The 21,253-nt window shown below is 34.8% G+C and overlaps 2 protein-coding genes across 3 annotated transcripts; one reads left to right on the top strand and one right to left on the bottom strand.

Annotated features, from left to right (window-relative positions):
* Positions 1 to 296: 296 nt before the first annotated feature.
* On the bottom strand, positions 297 to 11,193 carry LOC147073162 (golgin-45). Its single transcript, XM_085945314.1, has 6 exons — positions 11,074 to 11,193; positions 8,351 to 8,934; positions 8,126 to 8,263; positions 5,226 to 5,287; positions 3,350 to 3,764; positions 297 to 1,297 (listed from the first exon to the last, which is right to left on the bottom strand). Exons 1-6 carry the CDS (start codon positions 11,099 to 11,101, stop codon positions 1,157 to 1,159), a joined length of 1,368 nt encoding a protein of 455 aa, XP_085801440.1. The 5' UTR covers positions 11,102 to 11,193; the 3' UTR covers positions 297 to 1,156.
* A 271-nt stretch (positions 11,194 to 11,464) lies between these two features.
* CstF64 (cleavage stimulation factor subunit 2 CstF64) lies at positions 11,465 to 21,253 on the top strand. Of its 2 annotated transcripts, none has more exons than XM_085945516.1 (9): positions 11,465 to 11,630; positions 11,723 to 11,991; positions 12,820 to 12,945; positions 15,586 to 15,693; positions 16,689 to 16,848; positions 17,931 to 18,084; positions 18,461 to 18,561; positions 20,326 to 20,411; positions 20,952 to 21,253. In XM_085945516.1, the coding sequence occupies exons 1-9, from the start codon at positions 11,567 to 11,569 to the stop codon at positions 21,069 to 21,071; spliced, it is 1,188 nt and encodes a 395-aa protein (XP_085801642.1). In that variant the 5' UTR covers positions 11,465 to 11,566; the 3' UTR covers positions 21,072 to 21,253. The 2 variants fall into 2 exon arrangements, with proteins under 2 accessions (XP_085801642.1, XP_085801641.1); XM_085945515.1 differs by having other exon boundaries at positions 20,323 to 20,411.

The following is a 21,253-nucleotide window of genomic DNA, read 5'->3' as shown; positions in this document are numbered from 1 at the left end:
TTACAATTAATATAAGACTAATATTAATACAAGGTAATGGAAATCTAAGGCAGTTAGTTGTTTATAAATTATTATGGTACATAATTATTAGGTACAATTATTAGTTATAAAAGTCTCGAAACATTTAAAATTTGAGCTCCTGTTGAGTTGATTATATACATGTTTATATTAACTATTCTTATAATGATAATATCATTTTAATTAATTAAAATAAAATGCAATATATATCCCGAATTCACGTAATTTAATAACAATCAGGATCGTCATCTTAGATTATTCAGATTCCTTTCCTTTTTGAATTGGCAGAAGCCTTGAGGTATTTTGCAAATCTAGAATTAGTTTAATGTTTTATTATGACCATATTATGGGCCCCCTCCAGAGTGTCCTCTGATTTTTTGCCTGTGGCACCACTGGGTTAGTGCATAGATACTGTGTGTCCAGTTTTTAACGAAATTTAATTATTCTAGACAAAACACCTGTCTGCATCATACATTTATACTTGTAAAATATTGTACATTCAAAACTGAGTGCTGAATGGTTGGAAGATATTGTACAATTCAAATATTCGAGTCCGGAAACTTGTACGTATCCAGTTCGCCGTATCGCACTTCACCGTGGAATGTATCGGAAATATATGGCCGTATATTAAAGACAGTCCAACCTCTTTGGGTCGTATAGTACTGAGATAAAATTCATGTCTAAATAAAACACAGTTCTTGTCGGTTTACACTTTACAGGAAGCCAGCAGCAAACAAATTTTGAAAATAGCCGATATACTGGATTATTTGTTCGGTTAGATTAGGTTTTCATTGAATTAATAAATTTTGCCAAAATCAGCTATGAAAATTGAATTAATGTTCATATTGAATCTAATAAATTTGGAGACCGTATAGTACATATATGGTCATCTCTTTCCGATAAGAAAGCTCACGGTGAACTGTGCCACGGTGAAATGTTTTACGTACAATTTACATGTAACTACCTACAATATTATATGTCCTAAAATCTGTCAAATTTAATTTTTCAGAATTCAACATTTCTCCGCTAACCCATCTATGTATGCTGCTGCAAACATGGTATAGGTCTATAGAAATATAAAAGAACAGGCTGCCGTCAGTCACAAATTATTTTAAATATTGTTAATGATTGTTGAATGTCAGAGAAGCTGAACTTGTCCATTGCAGTGCGCGCAGCAGGCGATGTTTGGCGTCATCCCAGTCTTGGAGTATGCGTGGTGCACCAGAGCAGTCGAGGGATAGTCATTGAATCCGTGAACCTCCAGAGGTTTCTCCAATAACTGCGACATAAAAAAAAATCATAAAAGAAGGGGTACAAGGAAAGACATTGATAAAAGACTTCTCGATACAGACCAGTTGCCGCTCTTTTTAAACAAAAGAGCCAAGTATGAGTAGCACCAGGGTTTATCAGTGACAATGCGAAGTCCGGGGCAACTTATATTTTTAAGTCCCCCCATTTCAATTCCCCCCACAATTCAAAACTACAGGGAAGAAAATATAAAATGCTAGTTTTTATTCACGGTATTTAATAATAATAATTATTATTTTATTATAAAAATAATTTGCATCAGCAGATTTAGTGATTATTTTGGAATAATCAAAAGTACATTCTACGTTTATTTAGGCCAGGCGCGTACAGATGACTTTTTTCATGGTAACAGTTTCGTCACTGTTTCAAAATCCATTGCAGTATATTATGGAGGTGCACGCACGTAGCGACGTGACATTGGGGGTGACTTTTTAGTTCCGCCAGCCAGCGACTTTTGGGTAACGAAACTGTCAATGTGTCATTATTATATGCCCCCGCGCACGGGTGACAAACTGTCACTCAATGACGCATCCGCCGCTCAGTTCAACACAACGCTGCGACGGGAGGACATAAAAATGGCGTCAGTATCGCAGATTAACAAACGTCCCGAGACGAAGAGATCGATAACGAGATTTTAATCGACGAAGTACAACGAGCACCATTATATAAAAAATCTCTGAAAGTGACAACAAGTCGTTCCTCTGGTGAAATAGCCATACGCATGTTTGTATTTTGATAAGTTATTCCAGGCCTCAACAGTTGTAATAGCCCATCAAAACTGTTGGCACTCATGCGAAAATATCCAAGAAACTTTTCAGGATAGGCTCAGCTCGGAGGTCCTCGTATAAAGTGTAAAACTTTCCCTCGAGTAGCCTCTCAATACTAATGGGATATACCCAATAACATCTCTTTCGTGCATTTTTTCTATGTCTGATTATAAGAGCACAAACCACTACCGCCTCTTCGAAATCCATTGCTGGTATGAAAGGGTGACGGGTGACAGTTAATCACCGTGCTAACGCTCGATTGGAAGACAGTGACAGTGACGAAACTATCACCGTGACAAGTCACCCGTACACGCCTGGCCTTATTTATGTGCATTTAGTCACTCTACACCAGTGGTGCACAACCTATTTGAAAGGGCCAATTTATCCATTTTCTATTTTTTTACAAGCAGCAGTGGGTCAAAATGTTGAAAAATAACGATATATTTATACTAGACGAAACATACATTTTATTATTTTTAATTTAAGTGATAGTTACATATCAGCTACTTCAATCACTCGACTCGGCATTACGTACATATTATGTATTTGCACGATAGAACATAGTATATAGGAAATTAGAATTTTGTCGTTTTCAATGAAAAATTTGGTGATGAAGTACTTGTTATTTTGGGCCACATGCGGCCCACGATTCACGGTTTGTGCATCACTTCTCTAGACACATTGCTGGAAAGTTTGAAATCCCTTTCAATACACCGTGAAGTACTTTTCACCTTCTGCTATACTCACAGGCACTGTCAATCAGAATCTAAAGACAATAATAAAATGAATACCAAGCATTTCGACTTCGTTACATAGAGTACTAATAAGTTATGACTTATTTCTGAGAATTGAAAATTAAGGCCTAAAAGTAATCATATATAACATTATTCCTAATATATTTCATTATTGAAACTGGTATAGTGCTACAGTTCAGACATGCCCCTGAAACTACTGGCATTTGAGTTGAGAATCTTTAACCACATCAGTGAGGGTGGCATCTGGCAATATTGTTATAATCATGAAATCCTCAAACTCTGAAGAGCCTGACTTCGGAAGCTTGATGCCCTACAGAGAAACTTATAAGCGCTAAAACTGAAGGAATTAGATTTTTGGTGGGGATCAAAGACGCATATTATTTTTTCCCAGATGTAGGACTCGAATTGACAACTCATGGATTCAGAGGCAGAAGCTCGACCACTTCCCCACCCGCGGTGGGTGTCAAACAAAGAGATCGATTCAATTCGATTAAATCTCACCTTTTCAGAAATATTTTCCGCGTCTGTGTTAGCAGGGAGCTCATTGAGCACCGACGAAAAATCATCGAGCTTCTCCACATTACTGCACAGGTTCTCCGAAAACTTCAAATTGACCGACGACAAGTCCAGGATATTGGAAGACTTCGGCTTGCTGAACGCCAGGTTGATTCTGCCGATGGGCGTTTGCTCCATCACACCGAATCCACCCAATTCGTTCAGGCTGGTGTAGTACATCTCTTTGGTGGAGAACTGGGTGAGCCAGTTCTCATGCAGGCTTTGCAGGTTTCTGTAAGTGTGGATCAAGATGTCTCGGACTCGATTTCTCTCTTCTAATATTTGATGGAGGGCATTTTGTAAGTCGTCTGTCCGTTTCGTGAAAGCTGTTTTCCATCCGGCCAACTCTTCCACCATTAAACTTGAAGACAATATTAATTTATTAGAACAGATTTATTAACATTAACAATACGAAGACGTAAGTTCGAGTCTAAATTAGTTCAACCTTTTTTTGTAGAATTTTTCTAATATGTATGTTTCTAAGGATTTAAAAATCATGTTTGTTTGTAATAAAGAATCTAACAAAGGAAAGTATGACAATAATAAAATAAGGTTAACGCCAGACGTCTGTTATGATTAAGTTACTAATGCCATTAGGTACCTTAATTAATCATAAAGCAGATTGCCGACTGACTGGTGGAATTTGAAGTACCTCAGCTTAAATGTAGTTATAAGAAATAATTTGCATCAATCATAGATGGAATCCTCGATAGCTTAGAGGCGAAAGTACTCACCGGGAAAGAGAAAGGTGTGATTTCAAAGTGGGTCAAACTCAGTATGTTTTCATGTTTTTCAAAATTATGTTTATTTTAATAATAAAAAATATAAAATTCTTAAAACAATATGTATATTCTGTATTGAATAAAAAAATTATATTTTCATCCAGTTTTCATCAATATAAAAGAAAACTATTATTGTAGACACAAACCAATAAATTATTAATTTTATTGAAGTAAGTATACTTTGTATTAAAAGATGGCAATATAAAATTGTTATTATATTATTTATTTGAAAATTTAATAAGTGGCAGTATACATTCCAATTTTAATTATGTATTTTTTCATTTAACGGCCCACGTGCTCGTCGTAGGTCAAAATTGAGTTTTTATTGTATTTTCAAACCATGATCCTGGATACTCCTTAAACGTTGTAGATAATCTATTTATATAATTTTGAAGCCTTATTATCCTTTATAGTTATTTTAAACATTTGATGACTGCATAAAGTATTTTTGTTACATAAAATAGTATTCTTTTAAACCTCTCGCCCAAATGTTTTAGAATATAGTCATATTTCGGTACATAACTGTGCAGTGGTGTTAAGATTTTTTACATTTATTAATTTTTAAACGCATTTATAAAACCATTAGTATAATTTATTACGAGATAATTTTTGTAAAATATTCACGATAAAAAAATATATTGATAATCTCTGTGATCCCAAATTTGACAAGAATTAGGCATTTTATTATTCAAAAAATCGGCAAGATTAACACATTTGAAGATGATTCTAAAGATAATTATTATAAGCTATGTCTTTGACCATTCAAGCGTGATAAACATCTTATGAATAATGATTGCTTTATAATAATTATTGACCTAAGAATAAGGTAGTGTTTTTTTGAAATACGCCATTTCTTTTGGCATTCCCCAGTGGTTAAGCTACAACATACGGCCGTAGCCATAAATTGACAAACTATAATTAAAGTAGGGAGTAAAATGATATTGACGCGCGTGTTTGAACATGTACCGTTTAAAAAAAAATAAAAAAAAATCGGTTAGGTATTTCTATAATAATTATTAACAAAGTCATGATAAGTATACCTGCTGGCTAAAAATTTACTTCTCCAGACTTCACACTGCCCTGCTAACCATTCCGTTTGTTCCTGTGTATAAAATATAAACACACATTAGGTTGTAATATAGTAGATGTTTGACGGGTCCCTCAACCCATCGCTAAGGTAAGAGCAGTGTAATCTTCTACAGCACAGGTCCTCACACCTATTTCGACCACCGCCCACTTTGAGATTTAAAAAAAATTTAGTGCCCCCCCATATTTTTTAACTTACCTTTTTACATTACCATCTGTTGTGTATCTTAAAAACAGTTATTGAAAATATGAATTTTAAACTTGCATTATTATATGGATAGAATAGATAGGGCATGACCCATATCCTATTTCTGAGATCAAAGAATGTTTCAATGAGAGAAAATAAAACTCATACTGAATCATATTTAGAAGTATTTTTATTAACATTAAAAGAAGGCTTTGAATTAAAAACTTATCTAATGTGAAGGATGAATCTGATGCATTTCGACAAGTTTGTTAATATCAGGCTCGAATTCACTTAACCCATTCCAGACTGAATTAATTTTTCAGGATCACTTAAAAAGGCACACTGATTACTAAAATTGATATAACTCATGTATTATTCATTCAATTCAAATAAATCTTTTAAATATTTATAGGTTTTGAATTTTTCTATTAAGTATTTACATTTTAAGTAAACTTTGTGTATAAGTGGAATGAAAAAAACTTGTCAAATATAGTTTTTTGGGGTTTTTTAGCCTTTTTTATACAAAATGATATAGATAAAAAGTCTATGATAGAAGTAAATAACAAAAGGAAAATATACTAAAACTGGAGCTAAATGTAATACTCTTCAAGATATTTAGAAGATGGAGGGCCATTTTATGTTTATTACTGTCTCAAACACCTCATACCTAGCGAACTGATCATTATTTTGAGAAATTTAAATAAAAATAGATTTTATAAATCAAATATTTCTTAAAAAATATATTGGACTGTATATAACTAACATCATAAAATGATAGTGACATCTATTATTAAGTAATTTCAACTTTTTAAAAAATCAAAATATGATGAAAATTTTTTGATTTTCATCATGTCCTGGATCCAGTAACACCGGCGCCAAATTTGCGCCGATAGGGCGCGATGGGTTAAGAACTGCGGTAGGGATGGGATCACTGCGATCGACCGAATTTTTTTTTTACTTAACCATGGACCACGTACATGAAATATGAAGCTGCATCCACATTATTACATGCGTAAGCGACTCTAATTTAACCATCTATACGGGACTCCAAGCATTCGAGTAGTAAATCGCATCTCAAGTGGTGTCGTGTCTAGATTCCGTCGGATTTTTAAAGATAGAATTTGTCTGCCGTCGCCCCACTAGATTTCCTTTATGCCCCCTAATTTTCTTTGAGCCTTCTACTGCCCCCCTGAAAGCCTCCAGCACCCACTTTGAGAAAGACTGTTCTACAGTAATGTTACACAAGGTAAAATCAAGGGTTTTCCGTGTATTTTTAGCCATTTTTTTGTATTATTAAATAAATCCATTTGAATTATTGAGTTGTCGGCAGTTGGCATCAGTGGCGAAGGGTGGAGGTAGGCTGTTAAGATTCGCTATAAATAGTGCACACTAAACTTTGATAGTCATATGTATTTGTTTTTATTGAAGTAACACTACAATTTACAGATGGTGTTAGTTAGTTTTTAAAAATCAATTAAACCCTGCCTAAACGAAACCATAATAGATTTGGTCTAATTTGGGCGATACGACAAAATTGTGCACACTTTTTCATTCATAGTTATTTGTTTTCGTTGGATTAAAAATACATATTACACATATTGTTGGTTCATTTTTTTAATTCATTAAGTCCTGCGTAAACCAAACTATAATAAATAAAAAATATTATTCTATCTATAAAATACTCAAAGTTATGTATGATTTAATTGCATAATTTTAGATATTTTATAGAAAGACATGTAATTTTTGACTATTATCTATTATGGCTTGGTTTCTCAGGGTTTAATTGAATTTTAAAATCTAACCAACACTATCTGTAAATTGTAGTCTTATTTCAATGAAAACAAATATGTATGTATGAAAAAGTTTAATGTGCACTATTTATGGCGGATCTTAACAGCCTACCTCCACCCTTCGCCACTGGTTGGCATCATAATATGAAGGACTGATCGAGACCCTCTTTTGTTTTAGCCAAGTAACATCTGATCCTTCGCCATATTCGATTGGATAAATAATCAAATATCACATCCAATTGCATCGTACAGCCAGTTTTTTGAAATGTTAATATTCTTTAAGTAAAATAACGCCCTGCAGGTGACTTTTTTTCATGTATGGACATTTTTCATATTCAATTCTTAAAAATTAATGAATATTTGGTGCAAAATATTAGTATTACTGTATTTCCTCGATTATAAGACCCACCCTTATTTTTATATACGAATAAGAAATAATAAAAACAATATGTAAACATTATTATAACAGACAAAGTCATATAATTACAATAGAAAGGATTTTAAAATAAGCATATTATTTATGTAGTATCACCATCAGAGTCTGAACATTTCTTCAGATTCAGTGTCTCATTTTCCTGAATCATCTTTCGACTCCTACTGACAACTGACCCCCACATTACTAGTAATCAGTGATGATGCATAACAACCGTGGAATTTTACAGCGATTGTAAGACGCCATCGATTATAAAACGTACCCCGACTTCAGAGACACCAAAACAGGAAAAAACATGTGTTTTATAATCGAGGAAATACGGTATTTACTATTTCACATCTGGCGCAGAAATAAAATTATTTAGTCTACGGCTGCGAAACTGACGCATTGGTATAATGCCAAACATGAAAATTTTCGGTAGCGGCTACCTTAAAACTCACTCACCTGATGCGTGGAGAGGTGCTTGGCAGAACTGAGCAATGCGCTGGCCAGCTGCTGCTTGTCTTCAGTCAGAGTTTGCACCGTTGTATTCAAGTCTTCACCCATGGATGCCACCAGCATAGTCTTCAACTCTTTATTAACCTAAAATAAATACCAAACATTTGTATGATACCTCTATTTCCAAAACCCCAGTCTGCATAATTCGATCGATATACAAAACAAACATACCTGCACTTGCTGTTTGATTTGGTCCTTTAAAAGATCATTAGTATGTTGCAGTGACAATATATCATCTTTCATGTGTGTCCTTTCCGTTTCCCATTGTTTAATCGCAAGATCAGATATATTAGGCGAAGGTTTAGTTTCTTCGACCTTTTGTACTATTTTCTTCGTGCTTTTAAATATCATAGGATTATTATCCATCAACGACATCTGAGATACCAGTACGTTTAAATCGAGGTTATTTTTGGATGTACTCTTTTTTGTACTGATTGCTCTTTTTTGAAAGGGAATAATTGGTTTCACAGCCGCTTTGTAGGGTTCGTAGGGTACGAACCTTGGTTCTTTTGATAATACTTTAGTTTTCCTATTTACATAGTGTATTTCTTTCGGAGTCAAGTTAATTAGCATCAGTTTGTCGGTTGGGAATCCGAATGAGGTTGTGGGCGAATTGACAGTCTCTTGATCAGTTTTAAGGTATTGGCCGGAAGATGTGGAAGGTGTTCGTAATAGAATTTTATTTTTAACATTTTGTTCAACAAGAACGGATGTTTCCATGCCATCTCCGTCTGTTCTGGTTTTTGTGGATATATCTAAAAAAAAAATATGGTAACAGAAACATTACAGATAATTACAGAATTTCTAGCAAATCTATAATAGCTGAATAGATGTGACTTTCCAAATTTCATTATTCCATGTAGAGTTCCAATCAATGTTAATATTCTTTCTAATATGTGTGATTCGAGATGTTCCGAATTATGAATTTGAAAAGAAACCGACACGCAATTAAGAAATCACGTGGGGTTACTGCCAAAGGCTGGTAAGTCTCGAAATCATGTTATGAAGTAATTGCAATTTGAAGTTCGACATCTCCTCTAAAATCAAGCATAGTGCTAGTGACTTTGTGCTTTAGCCGGCTCGCACATCACAACTCGCCTCGTGTGCCTAACCGCCATAAATCAAAGCTTCCGAGAACGGGCAGGCGGTGTTCCTTGATAAAACCTCGCACATCTGCCTAGCGATATCGACATTCGCCGCATCGTGGCTGCTCCGAACGCGGCGACAGTCTGGAGAGAAATGGCCGTTTGTGCAGCTGTGCGCTTGCGCGGAGTCGACTTTTTTTAGATCCAACATGCAGGCTGTAACAAATGCGACATGTTGCATCTGCGGATCGTCTCGCGTCGCAGTTGCATTGGCCAATCTGCGAAGCTCCATTTGATAACGTTTGTTTCTTGGTTTACGATGACGTCACATCGACGAATTCGTCGTAAGACGCATGCAGCGAGTTCTGATGTGCGAGCCCTCTTATGTGCATGTTCTATATATCGGACGACCTTGAATTTTTTTTCTAGCGTAAGTACATATTTCAGCCTTAAATGGAGATGGGCTGGACACATAGCTCAAAGAAGAGACAATCGTTGGACAAATTTAGTCATCCAGTGGTATCCAAGAGGTACAAAATGTCCACAAGGTAGACTTGAGGCCGCTGGATCGATGAAATGATTAAGTTCTACGGAAGTACGTGGCAACGCAACGCACAGGACCGAGAAAAGTGGAAGCAGCTTGAAGAGGCCTTCATCCAGCAGTGGATAGATTCAGGCTGATGATGATGATGATGACATAATTCGTTGTTATCTCTAAATACCTATATTATCGACTTACCCACTTTTGGCAGAAACCCCACATATATAAGTTTACTATCAGTGCAATGAGTAGGGCCCCCAAATGGTTGAATCCGCTCCCAGAGTAATGCAAACTTTAGTTCCAGAATGTTTATATTATGGTTGAATTGGTAACTATCAATGAATTTGGAGGTCATAGCACTGAATGCATTGTTTGTAAATTAAATACAAATGGCAGGTTACTTTTAACATGCTTGCTTATACTGTACTGTTATTTTAAATTTCATATGATTATTCATCTAAATAGTGGTGGTTTATTGAATATATGTATGCGATTTAATCACAGAATGGATTAATAAGATAGAAATGCAAAAACAAATTGCCATAGACCTTGACGGCAGTTTTTTTATAACTTATTAAGCTTTTAAAGACAAGAAATACAGAGGCCCCCCTGAATATTACGAGAATCAAACCTTTTTACAACCACACCTAGACTGTATTTCCTGGATTTAATAGTTTTCTAAGCACATTAAATAGAAATGAACAGAATAATTTATATAGCTCTCAAAAGAGACAGTCACTTGACAAATCTAGTCATCTGGTGGTTCGCGAGTGGTACAAAACATTCAAAAGGCAAACTTATTCTTTATCCACACTGTATGTAGTGTAATGGATAAACCCAGGAGTCGGGGGGCATAGATTTGTATGTGAAAGAGTGGCGAGGGAGTTTTTTTAGCTTTGCTGATGACTGCTAAGGCGTCCGCAGTCAAGATATAATGGCAAGGTTAGATAGTTAAATTCTAAGGAATTACGTGTCAATGCGATGCATTGAGCCAAGAGAAATGGAATCAGCTTGGAGAAGCCTTCATTCAGGAGTGTACTGTTCTAGACTGATGATGATGATGAATACTATGAAATCGAGGAAAATTGGAATATTGTTTAAATAAATAAGACGGTCATCGCTTCACCTAATACAAGTTTTCCCGAGTTAGAAAGTAATCAGCAGGTACCTAGTTACCTCTGTGACATACAAAATAATAAACAAGTCCGACAATTTACCAAGAAAGGCGTCTTATTATGAAATATACAAATAAAATTCATGTTAAATACCTAGATTTTCTTTTCCTGTCCACTCCATCTTTGTTTGAATAAGTTATTGTACGTTTGGTATTTCTTTAATATTTACATAAAAATAATGTAAATTTACAGCTGCTGATGATTACATTGGTAGATGACATTGACAGATAGAAAAATTGTGGACATCACTAAAAATACTAAGCATTATTTATTTGAAAATGACAAAATAATTAAAATATAGACTTTACCAATGCATTTATTTGAATGAAAATTTATTTACGATCAATTTAATTTATAGATAATACAATTGAAGTTTTTGAATTTGTATCGTATATAACCACAAACAATAAGAGTTCAAATATAAGTTTTCATAACTGGCAATATTTTACGAACTGTCGGTTCTCGTCGCAAAATAAAATTGTCTATGGTTCTGATTCGATTCATTAGAAATTGTATAAATTTTGCTTTTGTGGAATAAGTTTTCATTTATTCATTTGCAAATCGTGTATCAAATAACTAAGAAAAGATGGATAAAACAAAGGATAAGGAGGATCAGAGTATCATGGATAAATCCATGAGATCTGTATTTGGTAAGTACTCGGAAACAAAATAAACATGTCAACAAAACATAGCCCGATTTAGGTTATCTTCTGTTATTTTATCATATTGTTGATATTTTCAGTGGGAAATATACCTTACGAGGCTACAGAGGAGAAGTTAAAGGATATATTCAGCGAAGTGGGCCCTGTGTATTCCTTCAAATTGGTATTTGACAGGGAATCTGGGAAGCCGAAAGGTTATGGATTTTGCGAATACAAGGATCAAGAAACTGCACTGAGTGCCATGCGTAATTTGAATGGCTTCGAAATAGGAGGTCGATCTCTGAGAGTTGACAATGCGTGTACGGAAAAATCTAGGATGGAAATGCAGGCATTGATGCAAGGACCATTGGTGAGTATTATGATAATTAAAGACATTGAAGAAAAGCCTTCTTTTATGGAGATTGGACCTTTATACCCCGTTTACACGTACATGGATTTACTGCTGACAGTGCGTATTATCGTGACCATAATAAGAAAATGCATGTGTAAACACATATTATGTATCATAAAAGTTCAAAAGCTTCTGAATTTTCACGCAATAATTGGTACTTGAATGGCGGTGTGCATGCGCAGCAAAACGATAGTGGCGAACCTGCCGGTAGAAATACAAACTACACCACACCGAATATTTTGATGTCTACCGATTATCTACGAACTTGTCTGAATCTGTCAAATAGCACCAATACGATGACAACATCGCTTCTCGCTTACGCTTGAAAAATGAGATTGGAGAGACAGTCAGCACTTTTACGTGTAAACAGTTAGTATCGCAATAGTTTAAAATACACACTATTGGTGCAAGTAAATCCATGCACCTGTACATGCGCTATTATACATGAATCTAAAGCTCATTGATAATATGGTTACTAGTGTATTAATTATTAGCCATCAGTATTTAGATGAAAAATTGATAAAAATCGCAAATAAATATGTAAATAAATAAATGAAGCAAGCTTTAATAGCAGCCCACAATGTTTTTATTTCTGCCAACTATTGAAGTTCCTTAGGTACAGGCAGGTCGTGCACTGTTTAGAGGCAGTACATTTTAAACTGTGGCAAATCAAACAAAGAATGGGAATACACTAAAACCTCAACGTAATGGACTAATTCAGGGTGTTTGTTAAGTCCGAAAGTTCATTACATTTAATCTGATGTGTAGTGTAATATGTTTGTCTAGATTGAAAATCCTTACGGTGAACCAATTTCATCCGACAAAGCTCCTGAGGCCATCAGCAAAGCAGTCGCATCATTACCCCCCGAACAAATGTTTGAACTGATGAAACAGATGAAGAACTGCATCCAGGTAACTTATTAAATACACTTTGTCACACATTGTCACCAAATCTACATAACAGTGGCGAAGACTCCATACTAGGCGATTATTTAAAGCCTACCTTCTTAAGAAAAATATTTTTTAATTGCATATTGACATATTTATATACTTAATCACTTCATTATTTTATGTTATATAAAAATAATTTATTTTGCCAACGAGAGATGTCGTATATGTAGGAATGTATTACAGTATTACACAGTTTACAAAACAATCTGCAAAGGTATTAAAAAATATACCACAGCGCGCCGTAAATAAATAATAAACGCCGCGACGTCTCGACGTAAATAAATCTCCGATTATGTGTGAAATAATTCTGAATTTTTTTCGTATGGACTTTACGTCTCGTAACCTCAGCAAGTCTGCTGATTTGTACGAAATAAGGTAAGCTCCTATCGCAGAGCCTAAAACATTTGCACATAATAATGTTGTCAAGACTATGCACTTTGTCCAAAATCATTAATAATTAGATAATTAAAAAAATAATTTCAACGGTGTTTAATCGAATATTAATAAATAAGTAAGTATAGATTGTTTTTGTAAATAAAAATAAATTTTATCTAATGATTTTTGATGGGTATGCATGTTTTGAAAAATACGTAATTTAAACACATCGCTCATTTTTATGTTGTCAGTGGGTTTTTGAAGTTTCATTGAATTAGTGTGGCGTTGTCATTTACTAGTGTGTACCTATTCATTAGTAGTAAATATCGTACTATTCTCGTAAGTATACCTGACAAGTGTGCTCTTTTTATCAGATCTCCACAGTCTACCTTTTTCCAAAAGTCACCTTTCGCCACTGCTACATAATAATAAAATTAATACCCGAATTCACTATCAGAAACCTCAAAATAATCAGAACAGGTTTAAATATATCTACAGAACAAAATCATAATTTATTCTGATTTAAGGAAATTGTACACCGGTAATTGAAGAGTGACATTCCAAACCGGCCTAAGTCTAAAAATCTGATTTTGAGATAATCATATTTTTGTAATTTGCAATTTACCTCTTAATTTTTCGGTACTATAATTTTTGGCAATTTCATAGAAAATTCAAAGACTCAAAAACATGAAATATAAATAACATTAAAAAGTATAGTAAAACTTCAAAAAAATTCATTCAAAAACTGCCTTTTTTTTCAAAATGGCCCTAATTCTGTACTAAGTACAGTTTGGAACACAATAAAGTAAAGGTGAGTATCTTTTGTGTGTACAATTATGATTGTGTAATAGAATGATTGCATTTTTTGATAAAAAGGTGAACATTGTAACTTTTACAGCATAATATATTCTATAATAATACTACAATGTTGGGATCATCTTCAATAAAAAAAATGGTTTACTGATGTGCACATGAACTTATAAAACACAAATTCTCTAATATTTCGTCTGACATCTGACGTGTTACAATATTATATTGCAACTGCGCATGCGCATATATCCTTAGGCCAGTTTGGAAAGAATCAACCGTTACCTTAGTGCTGTTTTGAAAAAAAACGCACATTTCGACATCAAATTAAAGAGACTTAAGATTTTTTGTAAAATATAAGTTTTAGTGAGACTATAGATCTCAGCACACTATCGGATTCCATCAAAACATGAAAATGTGTAATTTTGGACTAAGGCCGGTTTGGAATGTCACTCTTCAATTCTTTATCGAAATTTTCTTAAGAAGGATGTTGGTAGAGTTACACGAGACACGGACATATATCGTTCCCACCCCGGGGAACCCGAACGACCTAAGAAAGCGGCTAACGGTACTAGAAGTCACATCATCAAATGTAATAGATAAAAAAAATACAAAAGATCAAAATAGGCAGGCCATTTTGGCCCACGCAAACGGAATCGTATCGAATTTATTAGTGTATAACGTGTATCGAAATAATAATAGTGAATAATGATACCCAACAGTTGAACAAAGGTTAATCAACCCCCCCATAACATTACGTGCCTACCGATATTTAGCCGGCTCTCACATCTAAACTTGCCTCGTATGCCACACAGCCATAAATCAAACCTTCTAAGAAGTCCGATCCGGTGTTGCATATGAAGACCGTTGATGTTGCACTTCTACCTAGCGGCAGTCACACGTAACCCTTGAAACGTATAGACATTTGGATGCGGCGATTGGCGAGCCGGTATAGGGATGACCAATTTGTAGGTGTTCATATGAAATGCAGAACTCCATTTGGCAACGTGTGTTTTGTGAATAGCGATGACGTCACATCGACGTATTCGACACGTTGCAGACGAGACGAGTTTTGATATGAGAGCCGGCTTAAACATTTTCCGTTGTGTATGCCTCAGGGCTATAATAATGTCCCTTCTACCCAATAATAATCATTCATCTACTGTAATGAAAACGTCAAACTATAATAATTAGACTGTCTCCTGCTTAAATGAGTATCTTCCCGACTTCCTGCAGATGAGGTTTGTATGGGGATATCAGGTTCAAGACATAGCGACCCGATTTTCTAGTGGGCACACAATGTTAATTTGCTGATTTCAGCCACACAAGTCAAGAGGCATATAAATGCCACTTATGACTATGCATTTGGTCCTATGGTTATATTATAATAGTGTATTGTTTGAATATAACTTTTTACAGAACAATCCGAATGAGGCCAGAAATATGCTGCTTCAAAATCCTCAACTGGCGTACGCACTGCTTCAAGCCCAAGTCGTGATGAGGATTGTAGATCCAGTGACAGCCGTGGTAAGTAAATAAAATGTTTGTTGCTGGATGCAAATTTCAAACTAGTTTTATGTTGTTTTTTGGCATTACCATTAGGCCTCACAAATTAAGGTTACTCTCAGTTGATAATATTCAGAGTCGTTTGAAAGCAGTTCGATAACACTGGAAAAGCATGTGCATCAAATGTCGTATTGCATACATTCATTAACACTTGTGGAAACAAACTTACAGATAATTAAAACTTTGTAGCCAGTGGTGTAGCTAAAAATATTGGGTCACTACTCGTGCAAAGCACTCCTCAATCTTTGTAAAGAAAAATATCTTCCAAAATCAATGTCAAGGATTTCCCTTTCGTTACAAATGCCAATTATTTTTAATATTTGTGAATGTTTTAATATTATAAAATAAATAATTCACAAACAACTCTCAGCCTGAGATTTACGGCTCCCTGCTGGGCTCCAACACTTTTCCTGCGCCTACGATGAAGAAACTACTCCAATGCATAACATTTTATGAATGTTCAACGTTTGCTTTTCTCAATACAATGTAATTTTAAAAATCTGTTTTTTACGAATGGAGCTTCTTCCTCATTCGTAGGCTAGGAGCTGCATAAGAATGTTGTCTCTATGTTAAACATTGCTGTAATTCCACGTAGAATTATTTTGATAATTTACAATACACACTTAGAAATTTAATAGCTTGCTATTAAATTTATACAATGTGCATTGCGGCTTATTACATATTATATTACATTTTTTGATATTTTTTTTTTGGTGCGGTTGCGGGGTTTTGAAACCGTGCTCACAGAAAACTTACCCTACTAGCGCATTCGGTTTCTAGACCACTGTTGTAGTTGGATACCACTAAAAACCAAATTATTTTTAATTAAAAAACTAAACACATATTTTATATGTCATGTTTTCGTAAAAATTGTTGTTACAAGCAAGACCACTGAAGAACCCTTTATAGCCAATAATCTTTGACATATGACACACAATATGTGTTTTTTCTTTCAGTCGATGCTGCATCCCATAACCCCCGTTCCCAACCTCCAAAACCCTGACAAGCCAACGATTCCACAGGCCATTCCCGCGGGAACTTCAATCGTAAACAACATCAACCCGCCATTGCCTGTCTCACAACCACCTGCTCAACAACCGCCGCAGACTTATCCTGGTATACTTTGTGATATTTATGTTTGTCAAATGTATGGTATCGTCATAGATGTGGACTATTCTTTGTTGATTACATCATTGTCAACTAAATATGACTCGGAGATATAATATTTTTCAAAAATTATATTTAATCGACGATGAGCAAAAAATTGTCTTGACATATTTACAATGTGTTTATAATTAATTTATTTTTTTGATTTAACATTCGTAAGGTATATTTTAAAAAATTTATAAAATATTCTACATAAAAGATGTTGTCAAAGATCTTTTATAGTGTAATATGTACCGGCTTAAGTGATGAAGCCCACCAGAAACGGCGCTCGGGGCGCTCACTACGAAGTAGGCCGCCTCCCACCCGCGCATTACCCTTCACCTATATAATAAGGAGCACGAGAAGCACAAAATAATTATTATTATCGGCGTCTCTCATAACAAAGCAATAAAAATATTATTTTATTTTTCAGCGGCTCGTAATTCATATTCACGATGACAATTCTACCAGCGAAATATCGGACACCCAGCAACTAAACAATGAGTTCACTTTTATAATGTCTACTCGCCCGTCAACGCGTCCAGAAGCGGATAAAATAAAACAGCGCGCGCCCTTTTTGCTTGCCGTGTTCAATGGGCTTTGACATATTTGACAACGTAGTATTTTCGTTAATTCGTCCCGTTGAGAAGCCAAACAACGCGTGAATCATGGGGCAGGCGGGCACAGTGCTTCGTCAAAACCAGTGTGCTTTGTCATATTTGATCACGTTGTATTTTCGATGATTCACATTCAAAATGCGCGAGTGCCCCGCACGCCTGATTCTATGTGTCTGCAGAATTTATGGAGACTGCAGCTCCTTCAAGAATCCCTGTTGGTCACCAGACTTCCCAGGTCATGCCAGCATTCAGTAGCTGCACTGTATACGATCGAATCAATTAATAATGATCTGCATTTCTTAATATAGAAACTTCTAACTCTCTGATTCATAGTCATATGGTGTTTTTTTTTTTTGCTGTTCATCTGATATCATAATGTATTAGAATAAGTAATAAATTTACCTAACTCGTTTATTGCAATTATCTATTCGATAGGTGCTGGCATACAAGATGTGGATTTGAGATCACTGGAGAGTGGCCGCATGCCGGTACCCGATCCTCGGCTTCTGCCGCAAAGGAACAATATGCTCTCCCTCGATCAGGACATGCGGAGTTTACCGCCACCCATGCCTCCTCCGCAAGAGAATAAGTAAGATGACGAAATTGTTTCTTTCTTATCCTTAAAAATCCATATATTCCTTTCTTTATACGAACGCCACTGAACATATTTTAATATTGGATGGCGCTTCAATGGAAGAACTAAGTTCTAAAGAGTGAAAAAATAAAATTTATTTTAATGAAAAAAAAAAAAAATGGGTCAAGACACTCTTTTATAGTATTGTATAATTATTTTTGTTTGATATTTAATTTCTAATTAGACTTGTAATTTTTCCTAAGCATACCTTTTCCGGCGGATATTTTAGACAGGTATAACTGCATTCATAATGATATTTTCACAAATCTTTATATTATCCACTACTTCAGAAAAATTTATGTTAATAAATAACCTTTGTTTTCTGAACCAGCTTCAACCGTGATCCTAGAGCAGCAATGGGAATTCCCTTCCCGTCTGACCCTAGGCAGAGACCGATTGACCCACGCCAGGCTGCTAAACCACCACCAGTCGGTAAATTAACAATCATTTTATTTTTTATTTCATTTGTCTTAACGTGTTAGTAATTTTGTTTCGATGACACATTAAATAACAGGGATGACCCTCAAGACATGATCCAAACGGTGTTGCCAACTATCGACAAAAATAGCTCTGCAAAAAATGCCTGGTTTTGTCAAAATTCAAACAAATGTCGAGAAACCAATAACTGGATATTTTGAAAACAATATTATCATGGGAACAAGGATTGAAGAAGCGTTTGTTGTTTCGTAAATAACAAATAAGCCGTACACTAAAAATTTATGCGCAATATGTATTTGGTTATCACTTAAATATGATCATTTCCTTGGTTATTAAAATATATCGTACAAAATGGTGAGACTGTTGATTTTCATGAAACCTAATCTTTAAACAAACCTACTCTGTGGAGGCCCATATGATCCTATTAGGATCGGACATGGTCGAAGAAGAATCTTTAAAAGTGCCACCTTATTGCAAGGTTTGATACAGAAACATATTCGAACCCGCGGCCCACGGCTTCAGAAGTGATCACTCGTCCATTGGCGGTACTTCTGCTAAAATATCATATGTTGGTAGTATCGTAACTACTCCATAGCTATCACTAATTTGAATTCAAGTGAATAGTATAATAATTATTGTTGAAATAGAATTAACTCTCAGTATGAGTTGTCTGAGGGCGCTATGCAGAGATCTCATCGCTTATTTAGACTAACTAAAACACCACTTAGTTACATAATGCACAAATTTTGGCATGTCAATTTTTGTATTCAAATAATCATATGGTACTAACTATTTTTTAAATTCAAATTTTTCCTACATTTATCTTTAACTGATATACAATGGCAAAATTATAAAAACTGTATAATATTATTTGAATGATTATAATTTCACACTTTACATAATTTTATAGTTGTGTTATCAGTGGTTTAACAAAATAAATGCATGCACCATGAGCAATGTGAAATATTTTGTTTTAGATGCCAACACTATGTTATAAGCCGCCATAATTAATATGTCAAACATCAGTCATCATTGACATGTACAATCTATCGACAGATTGTCAACATATTATACTCACACCGTAATAATGAAAACTTCATATCAATAGTGTTTTGCGTTGATAATCGGTATGAATAATTAATTTCTGTCTACCTCTGTGATTATTTTGACATCTGTCGGTGGTTTCACTGCCTCCTATTACTATAAGAAATATAATATCATCAGAATATAGGAAGATGTGCATGCTCAGGTGCACTTTTTTAGCTGCATAAGTTAAGGCTATACCTCAGTTGAGGCATGGTCTAAAAAGATCGTGACTAGGCGATGTGCGGATTGTGCAAATGACGTGTGCCGAACGAAATATAATTTGTCATATAAATCCAACATACGTCTATTTAAAGTTCTGTTTATTGTTCTATTAATAACAATAATAATATATTCATTGACATGTTTTCTTTTTCAAGTAAATGGGTAATGGTTTTTAGTCATCTTTATATGATTTAAGAATTAATACCCCCGTCGCCATCACAAAACAAATTGACGTGTTCACAGCTCAACGTTCGCTCTCCGATTGCCAGCGAGTCCAAAATTTCATCGCACCTATAGTTAAAAATTATTTGCCCTTTCACTGAAGTACCGTCTTAAGCGCCTGAGTATGTCTATGTCTATACGTCACATGCCGACGATGTCCAATATTAGTATTGAATCCAAATTATTTTTTGCCATGATTTAATCACATAATTGATTTTTATGTAGCAGCTGTGCCGCCTCCATTGCCTGGCCAGAATAATGTTCAACGACCGCCCATCGCTGGAATACCGAGCGGTGCCTCTGATCAAGAAAAGGTAACCATCTTATCCAATTATTGATGATGAATTTCAAAGTGTTTATCGGTTTATAAAAATGAGTATATCCTAATTTAGAAATGTAATGGGATGGAAAAAGAAACTAATAAAAAAAACGACCAATTACGTTTGAATCACTCAAATGTCATTCAACACAAATATTGAGTTGTAGACATTTGAAAATAAGAATCTTTTAAAGAAATCATATTTTGTTTCATTCATTGGTTGTGTTATCGAAATCTTCTTTTGGTACCGTCTTCTATCAAAGATTTGCAACTATATTGTAGTAATGTCATTATCTTGGGCCAGTCGTATAAGATCCCCTACGCCTTGATCACAGTAACCAAGTGAATTTCTTTCTATATCCGCTTCTGCTACCCTCTACCTTCCCTTGTGTTATGAGTTAGAGTAAATAATACTTCGTATTGCAGAAAATATGGCCAAAGTTTCATCGAAATGCTGCGATTTTTTGCATATAATTAGAGTTTTCTCATAATGGTTTTAATTTTATATTCATTGATTGTTTTATTATTCTTTCAGGCTGCGTTGATCATGCAAGTGCTGCAATTGTCTGATGATCAGATAGCAATGCTTCCGCCAGAGCAACGTTCCAGTATTCTCATGCTGAAAGAACAGATTGCAAAGAGCACCCAGCGATAGTTCGACTAATTTTTAAGTGTTTTCACGATGCATTGTGTAATAAAATAAATATAACAATATTTTTTTCAAGCTATTATTATAGCTAGGATTTAAGAACTAGAGAGACTACAGTTTTTTAAGTACGTTTTTGTTGTTATGTGTCAAACTTTATAAGAAAATAAACTAATCAAAACATATACATA

This window comes from Rhyacophila brunnea, unplaced genomic scaffold (genome assembly GCF_057557595.1).
Source record: "Rhyacophila brunnea isolate RB1 unplaced genomic scaffold, BYU_Rbru_1.0 scaffold_18, whole genome shotgun sequence".
Lineage (NCBI taxonomy): Eukaryota > Metazoa > Arthropoda > Insecta > Trichoptera > Rhyacophilidae > Rhyacophila > Rhyacophila brunnea.
The sequence above is the reverse complement of the archived record's forward strand: the minus strand, read 5'-3'. Positions and strand labels throughout refer to the sequence as shown.